The 21,638-nt window shown below is 40.2% G+C and overlaps 1 protein-coding gene across 4 annotated transcripts; it reads right to left on the bottom strand.

The window, feature by feature from the left end:
* Positions 1-1,649: 1,649 nt before the first annotated feature.
* OTULINL (OTU deubiquitinase with linear linkage specificity like) lies at positions 1,650-21,414 on the bottom strand. 4 transcript variants are annotated; one of them, XM_042464604.1, is made up of 9 exons: positions 21,330-21,400; positions 19,882-19,969; positions 12,776-12,935; positions 11,338-11,369; positions 11,150-11,241; positions 8,214-8,363; positions 7,503-7,631; positions 3,562-3,834; positions 1,650-3,161 (listed from the first exon to the last, which is right to left on the bottom strand). In XM_042464604.1, exons 3-9 carry the CDS (start codon positions 12,844-12,846, stop codon positions 2,982-2,984), a joined length of 927 nt encoding a protein of 308 aa, XP_042320538.1. In that variant the 5' UTR covers positions 12,847-12,935; positions 19,882-19,969; positions 21,330-21,400; the 3' UTR covers positions 1,650-2,981. The 4 variants fall into 4 exon arrangements, with proteins under 4 accessions (XP_042320538.1, XP_042320537.1, XP_042320536.1 ...); XM_042464603.1 differs by lacking the exon at positions 19,882-19,969 and having other exon boundaries at positions 21,330-21,414; XM_042464602.1 differs by lacking the exons at positions 19,882-19,969; positions 21,330-21,400 and adding an exon at positions 21,176-21,300.
* Positions 21,415-21,638: the final 224 nt, after the last annotated feature.

Here is a 21,638-nt window from a genome sequence, read left to right as displayed (position 1 = left end):
TGTACTGGATCTAATGCATAAGAAAAATATAGATTAAATATGCATTTCATCCTTTCTTCAGTACCACAAAAAGCTGCAACTCAATCTGAAAATTACCATGGGAAGCAGAAGGAAAGGAAGGATAGTACAAGCAGCACTAAATGGAAAGAATGTATAACTGGACTTGTTAAGCATAGATAGGCCAGGCTAGGCTTGGTTTTTGAGAAGGGATATGAATGTGCCAGAGCCAGCGTGGTTTAGTGGTCTGAGCCTGTGACCATGAGATCAGGATTCAAATCCCTGCTTGGCCATGGAAATCCACTATGTGACCTTGGGCCAGTCATGCTCTCAGCCTCAGAGGAAGGCCATGGCAAACCCTGCTGAACAAATCTTGCACCAACATAAGCTGGAAACAACTTGCAGGTACACAACAACAAATGTGCCAAAAAGCTTCATAGAGATTATAGGAGAGGAATTAGAAAGAAGCTATGCCAGATGATATATTCAGGTGTTCATTGAGTTGGATCTGTAAAGGAGAAAGGTCAAAAGAAGCAAAAGGCCTTTTGAGAGCTGTAAGAGGAAGTTAGGAAAATGTAGTCAGAAACAAATCCACTCAGAAAACTAGGATGTAATTGAGAAGGCAGTGCTAGATAGCTTCTAGCATTCGTTTTCAATAGAGAATATTTGGAGGAGGAGGAATTGTCTGGGAAGGTATTGTGATTCCTTTCCTTTGGTTTGAAACAACACCCCAACAGAAGTTTAACATCTCCAGTGGAGGGAATGGAGAAAATACATTCATACTAATGTATGAATATATGGAAGTAGTGAGGAAGAAAAGATCTGCTTATGGATAAAAGAGGGAAAGGTTGGATGAGTCCTGCAGAAATTTGGGGAGAGGAGCACAGAGCTATTCAAAGAGCAGAGCTGCAGGCTGCTTCCACTAACCTTGCCTTCTTCTGCTTCTCATGGCATTTTTTTAGATAGTATGCTCCTTAGGGCAGGAACCTGATCCTGTTTAAAGTGCCATATGTATTCATGGTGCCATATAAATAAATCTATAAATACATCGTGTGTATTTCACTTATACTCCAAAGAGGTACAACTTTGAGCATCTGTACTGTACAAATAATGCAATTTAACACCACTTCAGCTTCCATGGCTCTATCCTATAATCATGGGATTTGTAGTTTTGTGAAGCACTAGCACTATTTGGCAGTGAAGATCTTGTAAAGCTACAAACCCCAGGATTCAACAGGATGGAGCTAAGCAGTTAAAGTGGTGTCAAACTGCAGTATTCCTAGTGTAGATGAAACCTATGTCAGCGAAAACTAGACTATTAAATGGATACAAAATCTTAAAATCCTAACTCACCTTTATTGTTTTACAGACTTTATGTGTTCTATTATAAAAATTCAATAGAAATTTAATTAGAAAAATAATCCTAACTCAACTTTGCAATTCATAATTTTCAATAGTTGCGGGTTGTAACAACATTCTGTGTCATAAGTTAACAGCTTATACACACACACACACGCACACACATTCATGTGTATCTTTTCAATGGCTGCCTTATAATGAAAGAACTTAAACAGTCATTCAGTGTCCTCATCTTGGAAAGGCTGGCAAAATTGATTTGATTAAAAAAGTGCACATCTCTGCTCAAACAAGCCTTAGGTCTTCATAAAGCATATGTTTATTATAAATACATTTAAGTAAGTGGAGGGCAGTAAAAATCTTAAAAACCGAATATAAAAACACCTACAAATACAGACAACAAAATAAACACAAGTTCTAGAACCCAACTCCTTTTGGTCTCATATGTCTCTATGTGTGTACATATATGCATACACACACACACAAACAGAAACCTGAAAGAAAAATAGTTCTACAGTAGAAGCAAGACCAATTTTCATTTTCCACAAAAGCACATGGTGCTTAATATGACCTGCTCTTAGGAAGATTTAAAAAATAATGATGCAAAGATCTTGTGTAATTTACAATCATTCCTCATGCAAGAGAAGAAATGAAGAAAATCAGCAGATAAATTTCATACAATTGCATACAGTAAAAACTGTTTTTGTATACATGTGTAGTAATAGGCAGACATTTTTTTCTAAATACATAATGGCCAGGCAGTGTATACATTCTGATTTCATTTGTAAAATACAGATCATGGCTTTGATGGCAGAAATCAGTATTGCAAGAACCTCAGCTTTCCTCTTTTAAATAAAAGGCAGCCCTAGCTTCCTCAGCAAATAGGTTAGGGGCACAGTAAAGGCCATACAAACCAAGTCTGGTCAAAAGCACAGACTTCCAGATGCCACTGAACTGCAACTCTCAGTAGCCCTAGCTAGAATAGACAATGGTGAGAAATGCAGGAACGGTAGTCTAGTGAGATCTGGAAGGCTGCATTTTGCCCATTCTGATATAAATAAAAAATGAGGATCATTAAAACTTTCGACTGCTGTCTCAAAGATCATCTATTTTATAGAGTACCAGTTTATATCAGTTATATACCAACTTCACATCATGGTTTCCCCCAGAAGATTTCTGTAAATTGCCACTTGGTGATAGTGCTGAGAATTCTCTTTTGAGAGATTCCTAGCCCCACTCTCTTTCACAGAACTAGAGCTCCCAAGGAAAGGGAGTAACTATTTGTTTACATGATTGTGGTGTTACTATACCCAACAGGAACTGATCACAAAAGATTATTTGTGAGACTATTCAATATCCAGCTTGTACACAGCCTCATTCTTTATCCATGATCATACTTGTGTTGAGTATTTGTGGGAGTCATATACATTATTTTACCCTTACAACAAATCTATGAGGTAGATAAGCAGAGAGATGGCCTGATTTATACCCATCTAGAGATTGCTACAGTTGGGTTGGGATGCTTAGTTGAGCTCTGTTTTTCACATGTCAAGCCCAACATAACAGTCTTAACTATTTGGACACTGCACAGTTCTTTCTGATGTCAGACACGTCAATAGAAATTAGTTTCATATTCTGGTAACTGGGATATGATAGTGACGGTCATCTTCAGTCAGAAGAAAAACTTCATGCCAGTCCCTTTGATAGCCCTCCAAATATCTTTCTTGAAAAACCTCTGAACTGAACTTACAAAACCTATAGACTATTATTTTTACTTCAAGAGAATATCCAAGGAGGAACATTTCAACCTGTGGAAGAGAAAAGGGGAAAACATTTACTTAGAATGGTTTAAAAAAAGAAAAGAAAAATACACTGACAAACCACATAAGTTAAGTTTGTTAGTATGAGAACATGAAATTATTTCAAAATCACATCAACATATTTAAGACTAATTCCGAGGGCAGGGAATCGTCTAACTAAAAGATTGTATGTACAGCGCTGTGTAAATTTACAGCGCTTCATAAATAAAGGTTAATAATAATAATAATAATAATAATAATAATTCCTCTTCTATAATTTCTTGCTCTAGTTCCAAAAGTATGTGTTAGTTTCATTAAAACATCCAAATCTTGCAACATTTTAAATCTTTCTCAAATGTCATAGTACCTTTCAGGTTCTGTTGAATGTTTTGTTCAGCTGCCTATTTACCTGATCAAGACCTTTTCCACTGCCTATGGAATTCAGATGATTCATCATGTAACTTAAAGGGTCCAAGGAGGTATCACAGGAAAACAGGCTGTAAAAAAACCGTGGCAAGCCTTTCTGTTTGTTGCTGAAACACTCATAGGCCTCTATTACTTGGTAGAGCATCATGAACTTTATGGCTTCATATAACTTGTGTTCCATACTTTCATCAGTAAAAAGGGCATTGCACAGTTTCCATCTTTCATACTGGTCTTTAATACTACTGATTTCCATCCACTAAAACATAGAACAATAAAAAATAAGTTTCTGAAACTGTCAATCAAAATAAAACAGTTATGATTATATATAAATATTATTTTGGTCAATCTATCTTTGACATCACACATAAGAAAAGTGAATTCATTTTTGGCACCATTTAAGCACAGAAGGAGAATATCTGCATATATGACATTTGTAGAAATATGAAAAATGTGGATTAGACAATGCAACCATTAAATAGATTTGTAACTGGTTGCCCGGCCGAACCCAAAGGGTGCTCAAAAATGGCTCCTCTTCATCCTGGAGAGAAGTGACTAGTGGGGTTCCACAGGGTTCTGTCCTGGGCCCAGTGCTATTCAACATCTTTATCAATGACTTATATAGATGAAAGAATAGGGGGCATGCTCATCAAATTTGCAGATGACACCAAATTAGAGGAATAGCTAATACCCCAGAGGACAGGATCAAAATTCAAAATGACCTGAATAGACTAGAAAGCTGGGCCAAAGGTAACAAAATGAATTTCAACACAGAGAAATGTAAAGTACTGCACTTGGGGGGGAAATGAAATGTACAGATATTGGATGGGTGACACCTGGCTGAACAAGACTACATGTGAAAGGGATCTAGGAATCCAAGTAGACCACAAGTTGAACATAAATTAACTGTGTGATGCAGCAGTTAAAAAGGTCAATGCAATTCTAGGCTGCATCAATAGAAGTATAGTGTCTAGATCAAGGGAAGTAATAGTGCCACTCTATTCTGCATTGGTCAGGCCTCACCTAGAATACTGTGTTCAGTTCTGGGCACCACAATTCAAAAAGATGTTGAGAAGCTGGAGTGTGTCCAGAGGAGGGTGACCAAAATGGTGAAGATTCTGGAAAGCATTGCCCTATTAGGAGAAACTTAGGGAGGTGGGTATCTTTAGCCTGGAGAAGAGAAGGTTAAAAGGTGATGTGATAGCCTTGTTTAAATATTTGAAGGGATGTCATATTGAGGATGGAGCAGGCTTGTTTTCTGTTGCTCCAGAGAATAGAACCCAGAACAATGGATGCAAGCTACAGAAAAAGAGATTCCACCTCAACATTAAGAGGGACTTCCTGACAGTGGGAGCTGTTCAACAGTGGAACACATTCCCTCGGAGGGTGATGGAGTCTCCTTCCTTGGAGGTCTTTAAACAGAGACTGGATGACCATCTGTCGTGGGTGCTTTGAGTTCCTGCATGGCAAGGGGTTGTACTGGATGGCCCTTGTGGTCTTTTCCAACTTTATGATTCTAGGACTAGCCCTACCCCTCCAAATAAAAACAGCAATGACCCACATCCATTTCGTAGCCAAAGTGTCCATGGCATATTGACTGGTTGTTTGGGTTAGGGAATTGAAAATAAGGAAGAGGGGAAAATGGAATGGAGTACCCTGGAAGAGTCATCCCCAAGCTGGTAGCAAAATGGGAGGTTTAGCAAGGCATTAGTGAAAGCTCATACATTACTGATAGGTCATTTGACACTGCTAGAGGGTTCTTACTTGATTTTAGGGATCGCAAGCTGTGCAGGCTTGAATTTCACCAAACATGTGTATAAATGTGGTGATAAGCAGTATCTCCCCTGAAAGTAGTCTGAGCATCTCTTCCTTTTCCAGATGTTACTTGCTATAAGGGAGGATGCTATCTGCCTGAGTCAGTGATGGTCCATCCCTTATTCCCCCAGCCTCAAAGGAGAGCAAAGGCAATTCCCCTCTGAACAAATTTTGCCAAGAAAACCCTGTGATAGGATTGCCATAAATCATAAATGACTAGAAGACATACAACAACAATATCTTGCTAGGAGAAAACATCTTGAGATGCAGGGGCACCGAAATTAATGGCTGAAAATTTTGCGAAGTAGGAAAATACTGAGTAGCACAAGATTGGTTTAACTTCGGAGGTGATGGAAAACATCATTGGGGATTTAGCATACAGTGGACCCTTGTTATACGCTGGGTTTGGTTCCAAGATCCCCCATGTATAAGAAAATCTGTGGATGCTCAAGTCCCATTAAATATAATGACATAGCAAAATGGTGTCCCTTATAAAAAATGGAAAATCAAGGTTTGATATTTGAAATTTATACTTTTTTGGAACATTTTCAAACCATGTATGCTTGAATCCGTGTATACAAAATCAGTGTATAAGAAGGGCCGACTGTAAATCTATTTTTATCTTGTTTCTGTCTGGTGTGTAAATCTTTTCTCTATCCTTCTATGTATGGTAGAAAGATTCCTCTGTACAATGTTTCAAATACTATGAGATAGGCCAGGTAATAAACTGAAGCACTTGAGAAAGATTACCTTCACTGAATTAACTGTAAATTCCTGAATCTATTATAGCACTCTTGATCCCCCCCAATGAAATGATGGACCAGAGGCCACTTAAGAACATTTCTGCACTGCAAATATCGCTCTATCATTAAAATATTAATAGGCAGGATATGTAAACCAGTCCTTTCTTCCAAGTATGTCTGGTATATTTTAGTTCTTTGAGAAGGGACTGTAATTGCTGGTGGTCTCATAAAACAACTCTCATCAGCCCCCGCCCCCTGCCTTGGGGATAAGAAAATGAATTTTAAAGCTTCATGATTCTCATACAGCTGCATCTTATCATTATAATAGATTATGTACTACACATTATTAGCAGGAGGAAAGTGAAATACAGTGGTGCCTCGAGTTACGAAATTAATTCGTTCCGCCATTCCTTTCGTAACCCGAAAATTTCGTAACCCGAAACACTTTTCCGTTAGCACTGGAAAGCCTATAGCTGCACTTTGCAGCATTTGAATTTCGCGCCGAAATGAATTTCGTAACCCGAAAAATATTTCGTAACCCGAAACAGTTTTTGCCAATCCAACTTTTTCGTATCCCGGAAATTTCGTAACCCGATCATTTCGTATCCCGAGGCACCACTGTATTGCATTCTTTGAAGTTGGATATCTTTATGTACTATTATTATACAAAATGGCTCAAAAGAAGGATACTACACAAGACAATGTAAATGACTAAAGAGAAATTCAACATTTTTCCAGATACTGTTACTGAGTATCTTTCTAATACAAAAATTACCAAGCTTTAGAAATCTCAGTACAGTCAGTCTTCCTTGTCCATGAATTTTGAACCCATAGATTCAATCATCCATGGCTTGAAAAATATTTTTTTAAAGTATCAAAAAAAACAAACCTTGATTTTGCCATGTCACCATTTTAATATGTCATTGTATATAATGGGACTTGAGCATCCACTGATTTTGGTATCCATGTAGGGTCCTGGAACCAAACACTAGCGCATATGAAGGGCGCAATATAATACTGTATATGTCAGGACTACAGTCAAACAGTATTCTTTCAGGGCTATCTGTCGGTGTGATGGATTAAATCACCCTTGTTTTTGTTTTTTCTAAATCCCTTATCAGTTGAATACATCTGCATGTACCAAAACTTTTTGGTTTATGCATTTTGAGATAATGATGGAAAATGTCCTCTCTCTATTACAGGAACACATTAAAACCAAAATGCCTAAAGCAAGTATTTAAATCCTGTTTGTTCAAATTTCTTCTCTCCAATTAGAATTTTTATCATAGTGATTGTAGATTTAGTGCTAGTGTATTATTTTCCTCTTACGGTTCCATATACTGTATCTTATTCATTTTTTTCCACTCACCTGACTTTTTAATGCTTCAATACATTTACGTAATTTTCCTAATGTATTGGAACCTGTGTACTGTTCTGGTCCAAAGCTATACTGCTGGATCCAATTACAGCCTTGTGAATACAGAAGTTTTTCTGGGAGCTGAAAAAGACAAGAGAACAATTGGAGCTTGTATGGAGTAGATCAGTAGTAAATCAGGATTTTACTACACAAAACCCAAGCCAAAAACAGATCTCTTTTTAATGACAAAAAAGCATGAGAGAAACTGCAAATCATTTTGCAACAGCATCTCTTGATTTTTCCTTCAAATAACCAGACTTGCTGTTGTTTTTCAGTAATTCTACCTATGTGCTATAATTTCTGATAGCTACGCTAAGTGGTGAAACATCATCTTTTTTTTATGAAAGGAAACTCTGTCCCCTTAGTGTAGTTTCTAGATTTGCACTGAGTTGCAAAACATCATGTCTTTCTCATGGAAAAGTATCATACTAAAGTGGCTTCACATCATGAAATTGATGCAATGAGCAATTTTATTTTTCATGCAATGAGCAATTTTATTTCAAGTCTACAGCATATCCACATCATTTGAAAATATGGATAAGTAGACTGTAGTAGCACAATTGAGTCTGCCCTCAAGATCTCTTTTCACTTTGTTTAGCCACTTAAAAAAATAAAAACTATACTTTAAGAATAAATTAAGTCATAATTTGTTTCAAGGCATACCTTTAGGACATCTGTTGCCTTTGTCCAAGATGGAGGAGGAAGACCTTGGCTGAATATCTGATATAATACAGCTCTCAGCACACAGTAGTTATCCTGTCTGACTTCTCGTAGATATTTCACATGGTGTCTCCAAAGCAACTGTTCATAAGCCTTTAAGTGAAGATAACAATGACAAAGTTAGCAGGGACACTTTTTCCTGAATTCTGGATGGGAACAAATGATTGATTGGAGCTGTTCAATAATCATTTGAAAGTAGGCCATCATAAGTACCTCTTCTACCATGAACTAAGGTCCCCATCAAGTAGAACAGAATGGGAGGTGGCCAGTTGGCCATCAGAATACATCCCACAAGCATTAGACTTTTCCTGAGCCTTTTAAAAATGAACTGAATGGGAGCTTTGCAAAAGCATTTTTGTTTTCTCATACAGCACCTTTGTGTTTCACAGCAAAAGCTGTGCAGTAAAGCTTCCTAGTGAACTGTGCACTATATTCATTAGTAGAAGGGAACTGAACGACGTGATTCTGATTTCCTACATCAGACATACCCATACATTACCCTTGGGGATGGCCCTTGGGGGTGATACTCTTTTTTATTTTTCTGTTTGTAGTGTAGAACTAAATTGGCTGATTTACACATTACAGAGCAAATCAGTGTCAGATTTATGCATCAGAAAACACATGCATATTAAGGCCACAGATAATGAGAGATCTCGCAATCTGAAAAGTACAAAAAGATTCCTAAATGAAGTTTCATATAATGCTATGGACCTCTTAAATTTGACAAGAGTTAAAGTCTCAACATGTTGTAATCCAGCTCCAACAATAACACAACACTACCACTCTCTGAGTAATAGAAGAGCAATAATTTTACCCACAGCTGTGCGGGAATCCAAACTACTGGAGGCTTTTGTTTGGGGTGTATGTGGGAAGATCCAGGGTGTTGGTTATTACCTTTAAAGCCCTATATGGCTTGGGTCTGAGTTACTTGAGGGAACGCCTCTCCCTACACAATCCACCCCGCACTCTCAGAACATCCGGAAAGAAATTATTAGAGTGTGCAAAAACTAGGTTAACAACAACTTCCCACAGAGCATTTTCCGCCATAGCCCCCGGATGAGATCTGCCTTATTAGCACCTTAGATGCCTTCAAGAAGGCACTCAAGACAAATCTCTTCCGGCGAGCCTATCCACCAAATTTGTTGTAAAATATTCCACCTCCATTAGTACTGTATGTTTTATGAAAGTTAATTGTATTTTATTAAACTTATTGAATTGATAATATGTTATTGTTTTTATTGAATGTATTTTATATGTTTTTATTGCTGGAATAATTTGTTTGTTGTAATCCTGCCTTGATCCGCAGGGAGAGGCAGGAAATAGAAATAATAATAATAATAATAATAATAATAATAGTAATAGTTGTTGTTGTTGTGAGCTTTGCTGGGACTTGACCGGCAGGTTGGAGCGGCACTGCTTCTCCTGCTTTCTTTTGTCAGACATGCCAAGAGAAGAGGTAGCAGAAGAAACAGTGTGCCTTGGGTGGGGGAAATTTGAAGCTGTGTGAGAAAGGTATGGCTCTGGGGAAGAACCGGGAGGAGTCTTTGGGGTTCTCACTTCTCCAAGATTAAGAGTCCTTCTTTGCTGGGGAGAACAGTAGGAAGCTGGCTGCACTGCTATCTGCCCTGGTGAAGAAGGACTGAAAACTCTGAATATATCAAATTTCAAAGATATAGCCATGTCTACAGAATCAGTAAGCAGAAAGATCTTGTAGCACCTTTGAGACTAACTGAAAGAAAGAAGTTGAGCTTTCTTAGACTTCAGTCTACTTCCTAAGATGCTAAGTGTACAAAAACTCATGCTGCCAACGTCTTTCATTCAGTTAGTCTCAAAGATCTACAAGATCTCTCTATATACCAAATTTCATTATCACAGAGCTATTGTATTATACTGTGTTTTACATCTTCACTGGCCCCTTTGAAAGCAAGCCTTCAGTGGGGAGAATTAAATGAGGTTCTGATGTTGACACAGTGGCTTGGTTTAATGTTGAGGAACAAATTGGGATTAATCATGGCCTTACAGACAAATCACATCTAGGCAGGCCATAGCTTCCCAACTTCAAATATAATGGAAAACAAAATTCAAAACTGAAAAGTGGAAATTTTCAATCTCACCATCCCCTCATATTAGAACTAGAGGAGGATATGGCCTTATTCTTGTAAAATTAAATCACAGTTCAGTATTGCATTTGAAATGAGCTATTGTACACCAAGTTTTATGTTAATATTTTAGTCTACAAGTCAGCTATTGCATTTACATTATGCTTTGTATTTTCCTCCCTGCTTTGAAAATGGTACAGAGGTCAAGTTACAATTTTATTTTGGAAGATAGAACTGTGCTTTGAATGAGAATACTAGATTTCATTTTAGTGTTTCACTGCTATAAGTGCGTGTGTGTATATATATTAGACGACAGACAGACAGACAGACAGACATCCATCCTCTGGGTAACCTTGGGTGAATCACTCTCTCAGCTCCACAAAACCTCATGATAGGATGAAGGCACACACGAACAACAACAAAAACAACAACAAGCCTTCAAGTTGCCTATTAACTTATGGCAACTCCATGGATTTCATAGGGTTTTCTTGGGCAAGGAATACTTAGAGGTGGTTTTGTCAGTTCCTTTCTCTGAAGTATAGCCAACAGTACCTGATATTTGTTGGCAGTCTCCCATCCAAGTGCTAACTAGGGCTGATCCTGTTTAGCTTCTAAGATCACACAGGGTGTGATGCCTTTAGGGTATTTAGGTCTGCTGTAAATATACTCACATGCAAATAACAGAATTCCAAATAAGCAAATTAAACTTTGCTTGGCCTAATGCACACAATGCTCTCATTTTTGTGCTCTTTAGCTTTCCAAATTAATTTTTATTCTTACCTTTTTCATCTTTTCAGCCTGCTCTGTTTCTCCTTTCCATTTTTTTGCACAATAGCTAAGCAGGTCAACTTCTCCCAAAACACTTTGGTTTTCTAAATCAAGTGCAAATATTAGTTAATAATGTAGATCTATTTGAGATTATTTATTTTAAAAAGACATACACAATAAATAATACAAAAAAAAATTACTTGTGAATTTTTTTTGCAGGTATCTGCTCCACCTGAAAGCCAAGCAAACAAGACCAGCAGTTAAAGTAAGGTTTAAACAATGCTTATTCAGTTGGAAGCTGGTTAGTAGTACATCTGGTGATAACAGAAGAAATCACTTCAAGAAAAGTGTACTTCAAGAAAATACAAACTAATATACATAAAGGAATCCTGAAGTACCTTTGAGTCTAACCGGGAAAAAGACATTTCTAGCATAAGTTTTGGTAGACTCTATCTGATGAAATGGACTGAGGCCTACAAAAACTTAATGGTAGAAATGTATTTCTCAGAAATGCTGTAGATTCTTTTATATCTCTTCATGGTGCAAGAGACTAATATGGCTACATCTTGGAATACAAACATGCATTTCAGTACTACAAGATGAAGTAAACAAGTATTTGCTCAGAAGGCGTTTACGAAAGAACTTCAAAAATTTAAGGGCCATATACCAACTGCTAGCCTCAGGAGCTAAACTAATGGGCAAAACAGACCACCCCGCCTGAAAAAGCTGGGTAGGCACCATGGCAGCTGCATGCCATGGCCCCACTCTGGCTTTATTCTGTTGCAAAAAGAAGTGGCAAAATGCCACTTCTTTTTGCACTGAAAAAGCCAGCTTTTCCACCACTGCCACGGCTTTACAGTGCTCCTGCAGTGTGCGGCATATAAAGCCCGCACTATTGGAATACTGCAAAGCTGCCTGCCATGTGGTCGGGGGGGGGGGGCGTGTAACGCCGCCTTGGGGGCGGAGTGAGAGCGTGCGGCATCTAAACACCGTGCTCAGACACTGCCCCCAAGCCAGTGCAAAGGGATGGTATGCTTTGCCCCTTAATTTCCTTAATAAAGATAGCATATGTCCCTCTATTTCTGATGTTCAGAATGTGAGTGTCTTGCTTATGCACACAAAATGGCAGATTGATTAATGAAATGTCAATGGGAAGGAGGGGGAGCTTGGTAAAATTTGCAGAAATACAAATATAAAATTCTGAGAGACAGAACCTGCACCCAAAACTTGGGGGGGGGGGGGGACTGAGCATTCTCAATGGCCACAGAATACTGTCTGTGGAAGTGGGAATGAAAACAATCAGTGGCATTATGGAATGGTATGAAACAAAATGGCTAGAATTCTGAACAAGGAGGGCTCCACACTGCAACAATACAACTGCAGGCTCCATGTGTATCTCCCAATACCAAATGCTACAGCTAAACAGCAGATAAATACTGTATATCTTCACACATTAACTGCAGGTTTCTAGAACAGGTGCTGATAGAATGGTACAAAAGACCCTTAGAAAGATTGAGCATGGGCATTGGAAATGGATCTTGGGGGGGGGGGGATAACAAAAATTTAAGGGGAAAGTTCTGATTTAGAAAGGCAATTATTATGTTCAAAAGCAAATTACCAGAGCCAGTTAAAACCTACCTTTTCAACAGATAAGCTATATATGTATACAGTTGCCTGCAGTACCAGAGGGCAGTAGCAAGAAGTGGCATGATTAACACAAATTGTCCCTTTGCAGCTTGTAACCTTTAAAAGATAGGGTGGCTGACAGCTCTGCTCCAAGACTGTAATTCATTCTATTCTAAAAACAGGGAGGAAAGGAAAGAATGATTAATAGTATTTCTATCTTAACAAAATAAGCATTTTAAAAAACAATGATGGATGGTTCACTGATTTCTTGACCACTCTGATCAAGTCTACAATGGTAGCTCCCACAATTATTAGAGTAGGGGTGGGTATGGAAAGTAATGCTCAACTAAGCATTGTCTTTATACCCCCTTTCCCCATTTGCTATTAAGGCAAAGGAGATTTAGGCAGTACAGACTGAGTCTCCCTTATCTGAAATGCTTGTTACCAGAAGTGTTTTGTATTTCACATTGGAGGGGGGGGGGATTTTGGAATTTTCGTATTTGCATGTAAGTACATAAAACAAAATTCATTTATGTTTCATATACACCTTAAACACATAGACTGAAGGTAATTTTAGACAATGTTTTAAAATAATTTTGTGCAGGAAAAAGTTTGTGCACACTGAACCATCAGAAAGCAAAGGGCTCACTATCTTAGCCATCCATGGAAAAAGTGCTGGTTTTTGGACTATTTCAAATTTTGGAATTCTGAATAAGGGAGATTCAACATGTATAAGGGTCTCTTGTATACCTCTACTCTATATATACTGTCTCTCATCTTCCCCATTGGCTCAATAACCAGTTGTAATGCATGGTCATCAATGTGTCTGTGTAGCTAAGCAACAATATATGACAATATCCAGGTATGTGACAACATTCAGATATGTCTGTGGCCACATACTACTCCCTCTCCTCCTTTTTCTTCTTTTTTCCTTAAGAAGGTAAGTGTTGAGCAGCTCCTTTACTTGAAACTTTTCTTTAGTTAAACAATTCACATACTGCTTGTTTGACTCATTTTGCTGAAACTATCAGCAGTTTCACAGTCAGCTGAAAGAGACTTAATTGAAGCAATCTTCATTTTTCCTATAAATGGGGCTAATATTCCAAATCTACCCCCAATCCAATCTTTTCTTTACATACACCCCATTCATATCTATACTTTCTGGAGTCACACCTCACCCCTGGGTGGTACAGAAGGTTGGTCCTTGACTTCTAAAGTTCTCTCTCTCTCTCTCTCTCTCTCTCTCTCACACACACACACACACACACACACAAACATATTAAAATAAGGGGAATAGCACAATAGCACAATTCTGATGTAATTCTATTAGGGATTAATGCCCAGAGAAACCATGGGGTTCACAAGAAGTTTAAAAAGCAAATAAAGAATAAATATACAAGTGTTTAAATAAAGGTTAAATATACAAAACTTTAAAGAGTAGCATCATAATATAATTTCATAATTGCAGGAGGTGAAGCAAACAGGGTAATTTAAATGGTATTGTATTTCAAATGTGTGAAAACAAACACAAGAATTAACATCACTGAAATGTGAATGCAGTGATGGTGAAAAGAGGTGCACTGCCCTTCCATTACCCTTCCAAGTAAAGAAAAAGCTGTTTCCAAACAAAATGACCCAAAACAACTGCCTAGTGTTGTAAACACACAGAAGTAATTACGCAGAAGTCACTGAACAGATGCATTTGATATTATAATGCTGCTTCTGGCCTCTTTTACTTTTGCTTCTCATCAGTCCTTAACCATTTTAAGAGTTTATCAGTCATCCAATTAGGGTATTTTTCCTTTTTAGGTATAGATAGGATCTTTTTTCAATCTTTTCTGTTAATGTGGTTGTTTTGGTCCAGAGTCCTTCTGATTCCTTGACAGGCTAAGTAGTACAAATTTATTCTTCACATGGTCTTTCAAAATCTACAGGGATGTTCTTCAAATTGTTTTTTGGGACGGTGACTGATTTAATGAAGTTCTTTAGATTTTCTCTAATTTTTGCAATTAGCGGTTCATAGTGTGAGCCACTATCTGTTCCGGTCTTGTTTACACAGACTGAATGGAACATCTCATCTTCTGCTTCCAGTTATGTAGTCTATATGCTTTCATCTAGTTCAGACAGTTGTTGTCTGAAAAATATGCTGGCAATGCCCACTGTGCATGAACTATTTTGAAGGATGGGAAGAGATCCTCCAGTGTTTTGCTCTCTCTCCTAGTTGTGCCACACACTCAACCCCAACTGAAATTTAGACTACTGAAGGTCTTTGACTTTATACGGAAGCCCTTCATTCTCAAAGGAGGATCTGCCTACAGGTCTTCCCCAACCTGGTGCCCTCAAGAAGCATTAGATTACAATTCTCACCATAGCTACTGGAAAGATGAATAAAGTTGTGATCCAACAGACCTGGAGGAGGAGGCCACTGTATAAAGATTACAGTTGGCCTTCCACATTTGCAACTTTGACTTTTGTGGATTTGATTATTTGCAATTTTGATTAAATATGTTCTCTAGTGCAATTCTGCCAGAAGTTGATCATAGAGAAAACACTTCTCCGGGCATTTGTAGGTTCTCCAACATGATTCTATGATCAACTTTCCTGAGAACAGCTTCTACCCAATTGCCTTCTAAGTGCATCACAGCTACATGACTAATTGGGCTATTTTGTAAATCCTGGCTTACAATTTGTTTTAAAAAAGGACAGAAAAGGCACATATAAAAGTTATTGAAATGCAATTAAACTATCCACACAATGAAAATCATTTAAACAAATCCATTAAAATGAAACAAAATGTAAATGTCAACAAACAGCACACTATTAAAAACCCTTTAAGTCTGTTCGTAAAAGCATGAACTTACACAGCACTCTCCATACATGAAGAATGGCTAAACTGCAAAGAGCAGTTAATACAAAAGGTTCCAGTTCAGTTCTGGATGCAAAGAGCATCAAATGTGTAGGGCAGAAAGTCAGCTGAAACTGATTTTCTTTCCTTTTTAAATTTTCGGGTAATCGCATGGGGGACTGATCTGGATTAGGCTCAACATGCCCATGAATGGAAAGTTTAAACCTCTCCTGCCAGTTTTCCTTCTCCAAAATTCACTCCTACTCACACAGGGGTTAGAAAAGGAAAAACACTGTATGTATGTAAGGGAAAGGGGAATAAAATGGGGGAAATAGTATTAAGTGTAAACCTCCCCTACCTGCACACAGGTCTAATCTGCACTGTAGAAATAATGCAGTTTGACACTGGTTTAACTGCCATGGCTCAATGCTATGTAATTCTGGGATTTGTAGTTTGTTGGGTCACCAGAGCTCTTTGCCAGAGAAGACTAAATGTCTCACAAAACTACAAATTGCAGAGTTCCATAGCATTGAGCCATGGCAGTTAAAGCAGTGTCAAGGCTTCATTATTTCTGCAGTGCAGATTAGACTATACTGAGCTTAAACTGGATTGGACACTCCTGTGTTTACTCAAGAATGAAAACAAACCAACAAACAAGTGAGTCTTATCTGCATGCTACACAGTTAACCCAACATGTGGTTTGGCTTTCACTGGTGGTGGATCCCCAGAGTTTGACAAGGATTTTTCCCAGCCCTCACTGGAAATGCTGAGAACTGAACTGGAACCTTTTGTATTAACAACATGCAGCCTTCCACTGAGTTAAGGTCCCTTCTCTGTATAAATGGTTCTGCTGATAATGCAGATAAAAACACATCAACTAAACCTCAACTGTATGCTTCTGAAGATGTATCCACCATCCACACTGCAGAAATAAAGCATTTTTGACACCACTTTAACTGCCATGACTCTGCTACAGAATCCTGGGATTTGTAGTTTGGAGAGGCACCAGAGCTCTCTGACAGACCAGGCTAAATACCTCACCAAATTACAAATCCCAGGATTGCACAAGATGGAGCTGTGACAGTTAAAGTGTCAAACTGCTTTATTTCTGCAATGTGGCAGGTCTCCTCTTAGATTAAAATGAGTATTTTGCCTTTCAAACAATATTTGCAAACAACAGGCTTGAAAAAGAGGCTTTATCTTTCAGAAGGAAAAAGATACTGGGCTGAAACACCATTCAAAAAGGGATGGGCTTGAAAGCCACACCACAATCTGGACTTTGGATTCTGGCATTTCAGAAAGGAGGAACAGAAACTGCAGAAGGCTAGTTTGTCCATGAGTGTTTGCATGTCACACCCCTGCTCTGACTGTTTTTCTTTAGGGCCTCTAAGTGGTTTGTGTTAAAAGAGAAAAGAGGGAGGGTGTTTTTAAAAAACAACAGGACAGCCGTTTCACATTTGTGGCTTAGCACCCAGAGGCTTACCCTAGAAGCTGCTCTTCTGCTCCAGCACAAAAACCTCAATTTGTATTTTTGTTAGAGAATAGCACTTCTCTTTCTCAGTAGCGGATGAGACAACTACTGCTGAGTAACAACTTCCTTCTGTTTTATCAATACTATACACTTTATCTTTTAAGGTTATTTGAAAAATTAAAAAAAAAAATCTTGAAGGTCCTGCGTCGCCAGTTTAAAGCCACACTGACAAAACGAAAGCAACATTGTAGAGAATACCAGGCCATTAGATGAGTGGACGAATTTGTGCTTTGAATACAGAAAGTAACAGACTCAGTCCTTGGCATCTCCAGCTAAAGAAACACAGGCATCAGGAAGAAAGGCCACCTTGGAAGGCCATATTGTATGCTTCCATAGTTGTCAGCTCTCACCTAGATGGATTGATGGAACAATTCTTTAGAGCCACATCAACACCCTCAGCTATATAATCTCATAAACATTAATCGTTCGAAAATGAAAACAGCACCAGCCATCTACATCATGGTGTTACCAACAGTCTTTAGGGAATGGGAGGATTGCAGAACTAAAGATGAATAAACAAAAAAATGAGACAACTGTCCCACTCAGAGCTAAGCCTGGGTTCTGCTCCTCAAAGGAATCCAGAAAATAGCACAATGAAGACAGCATGCTCAACGACCACAGAATGCAATCTGATTGTTGGGTACATGGAGAAAGCATATCCTGGGTTAAACATAACTCACTGCAAGACAACACCACATTGCATACCTCACTTTTTATGTTTTACATTAGAGTGTGAATCATGTAGTCCTCCAGATGCACTTGGACTGCAACTCCCTAGCCAGCCCAGCCAATGGCGATGAATACTGGGAGCTGAAATCCAACATCATCTGGAGGTCTGCATGCTTCCCATTCCTGTGTATTCACCTCCACTGAAAAGTAGGATGTCCAAGCCTGAGGATGATTTTTATTTCTTTTTCTTTGTGACACTCAAATGTAGGAACATCTTGCATACTAAAAGAAAGGTTAACATACGCAAAGCTACATCTTATCTCCCCATCAAGGCAAAGTTGGTGCATTTTTTTGTTTTTCTTTAACTGGGGGCTTTACAATGCTGTGAGATGTACTTTGAGGTGCACATCCTCAAATGGATACCAAAACACATTCTTTCACCACTACAGTGAAATATAGGTATTTTTGCAACTTAGGTATATGTATCATTTCTGTAATCTTCAAAATCTAGTGGTGTTAGCCCTGCATCCTGATAAAGGGCTATACAGTTGATCCTCCATTTTTGCGGGGGATCCATTCCAGACTCCCCCCCCCCCCCCCCCAACGGAGGCTTGTGCATATTCAAGCCTCATAGGCTTGAACGGGGCATGCCCCCATGCGTGTGGCCTAGGCATGCGCATCATTGGACAGTGGAGGTTGTCCCTCCGCGGGAAATCGAGGGTGCGGATCCCAGATCCACAAGTTAGGAGGGGTGATTGTATTAGGAAGGAGTCCCCTGCTCAAAGTAAATCCATGGCAGAGGTGAGTTTTAGCAGTCAGGCATATACAGTGGCTCCTCCACATTCGCTGGGTTAGGGGTGGAGGACCCCTGTGAATGTGGAAAAATCACAAAAAACCACTATTCTTTTTACCTAAGAGGATACCTCTCTGGGATTCTCCAGGCCCTCCAGTTCAACTCTGTGGTCAACATGTGCAAGAAGCTGATCATAGAATCATGCTGGAGAATCTACAAATGCCCAGGGAAATGTTTTCTCTGTGATCAACTTCTGGCAGAATTGCGCTAGAGAACATATTTAATCAAAATTGCAAATAATCAAATCCACAAAAATCAAAACTGCACATGTGGAAGGAAAACTGTAATCTTTATACAGTGGCCTCCTCCTCCAGGTCTGTTGGATCACAACTTTATTCATCCTTCCAGTAGCTATGGTGAGAATTGTAATCTAATGCTTCTTGAGGGCACCAGGTTGGGGAAGACTGTTATACCTTTAGGCAGATCCTCCTTTGAGAATGAAGGGCTTCCAGTAGTCTAAATTTCAGATGGGGTTGAGTGTGTGGCACAACTAGGAGAGAGAGCAAAACACTGGAGAATCTCTTCCCATCCTTCAAAATAGTTCATGCGCAGTGGGACAGATGACAGAAACCTGGGTTCATCCACCATCCCTAACTATCCCAACTGTGAGCTCACAAAATGAGACAGGTAACACAGGCCAGCTTGACTATGACTCTGGAGACCAGGGTTCAAATCCCAGCTCAGCCATGGAAACCCACGGAAACCTTGGGCAAGTCACACTCTCTCAGCCTCAGAGGTTGGTGGCAAACCCCCTCTGGAGAAACCTGCCAAGAAAACCCTGTGATAGGTTCACTATAAGTTAGAAATGACTTGAAGGCACACAAGAACAACAGCACGATTTGCATCCAAAGTCATCTGACAAGGAGGGTACATCACAACACACACTGTTTTGCTTACTTGTCACCTTGGGCAAGGCACACTCTCTCAACCTCCGAGGATGGCAAGGACAAACCCCCTCTAGAGAAACCTGCCAAGAAAACCCTGTGACAGGTTGCTGGGCTTAGAGGTGGAGGACCCCATGGGATCCCCATAAGTTGGAAATGACTTGGAAGGCAAACATCACCACCATTGCTGCACCTGAATGAAGGCTAAACTTCAGAGGTATAGCAGTGTTAGTCTGTAATATCAGTACGCAAAGGGATCTTGTGGCACCTTTGAAGCTAACTGGGGGAAAGACTTTAAGTCTGCTTCTTCAGATGTATGAAGTAGACCAAGTTTACCAATGCTGTACATCTTGTCGTTTTAAACTGATGTTTGTTTTTGCAGATGTTGCTCGTCTGTTACTCCTTGTTGTCCCCCTCCTCGATCCTTGGAGAAAGGGGGATATGAAATAAATAGCATCATCATAATCATCATTATTGTATTTTGCTCAGCTGGTCGTCTCAAAGGTGAGACAAAACCCCTCTGCATACTGTACCAAGTGAAGCCTCCCTTTTGATCGCAATGCCTCCTGCTTGGTTTGGCGATTCTGGGAGCCACAGTTACCAAGTCCACTTCTTTTTCCTCCCATGCCAAGCCACTGCTATTTTCTCCTTTGCAGGGAGGATGAAGAGGTGGACACACCTCAGTCACAAGTACTCTCTTAGCATGCCCTAAAAGTGGCTCCAAACAAGGCCAGAAAGCAGTTTTGCAGCAAGGAAAGCCATGCAGCTGGAGAGGGAGGGTGCGAAAGCCCCCCATTTCCCCCTCAAGGGAGGTTTTATCTTAGGGGAAAGCCCCCCAAAAGTAACTGACTGGCAGGAAGCAAGGAAGGGTGCGGCTTTGCTTGGGCAAACTGGAGCAGTGTGACCAGAGGTCCTCCTTTTCCAGGACACACCCTCCATTGCAACCTAGTTATGTCCAGGAGGAATTACAAAATGTCCTCCAATTTGAGCATGGCTAAGAACAGGGTGACCAGAGGTCCTCCTTTTCGAGGATACACCCTCTATTCCAACCTACTTCTGTCTAGGAGACATTTCAAACCTGTCCTCCAACTTGAATGTGACTAAGAGCAGGTCCTCCTTTCCCAGGACAGGTCCTCGTTTTCAACCTACTTCTATCTTGGAGGAATTCCAAAATATCCTCCATTTTGACCATAACTAAGAACAGGGTGATCAGAGGTCCTCCTTTTCCAGGGCATGTCCTCCATTTCCACCTAGTCCTGCCCAGGAAGAATCCCAAAATGCCCTCCATTCCGACCATAATTAAGAACAGGGCGAGCAGAGGTCCTCCTTTTCCAGGACACGTCCTCCATTCCAACCTACTTCTGTCTAGGAGGAATTCCAAAATGTCCTCCATTTTGACCATGAATAAGACCAGAGGCCCTCCTTTTCCAGGACAAATCCTCCATTCCAGCCTAGTTATGTCCAGGAGGAACTCCACAATGTCCTCCATTTTGAGCATGACTAAGAACAGGGCGAGCAGAGGTCCTCCTTTTCCAGGACACGTCCTCCATCCCAACCTAGTTATGTCCAGGAGGAATTCCAAAAAACGTCCTCCATTTTGGGCATGAGTGAGAAGCAACACCCAATTTACCATTCCTCTTGAGAATTAGCTTCTCCTTGGTCCTCCTTCGGGGTGAGGACCCCCCTCCAGGGGCCATCCTGAGGGAACATGGCGGCCCAGCCCCTGCCCTCCTCCGCCCCCCGTCCTCCCCTCAGGCCAGGCGGCAGGGCCTCTCCTTTCTTACCCCGCCACAGAGGAGCCCTGCCCGGCTTCCCTGAGGCTGCAGCGGCCCTCTCGGCTTCCCCAGCCCTCCTCAGAGCAGCAGGAGGAGGAGGAGGAAGCCCAGAGAGAGGCAACGCCTCAGGGAAGGAAGGAGGCAGGGAGGGAAGGAGGGAGGGAGGCCGCCATGGCGGAGCCGCCCAGAACAAGGCCTAGGCCAGCCCCAGCCAGGCGCCTCAATTTGGGGAAGGCGGGTGCTGCTGCTGCTGGGGGGCACCCTGAGGCCAAATGGAGGACGTCCCAGAGAAAATAGGGGACATGGCCATTAAGAGGC

This window comes from Sceloporus undulatus, chromosome 4, assembly GCF_019175285.1.
Source record: "Sceloporus undulatus isolate JIND9_A2432 ecotype Alabama chromosome 4, SceUnd_v1.1, whole genome shotgun sequence".
NCBI lineage: Eukaryota > Metazoa > Chordata > Lepidosauria > Squamata > Phrynosomatidae > Sceloporus > Sceloporus undulatus.
This window is presented reverse-complemented; position numbering and strand designations above follow the sequence as displayed.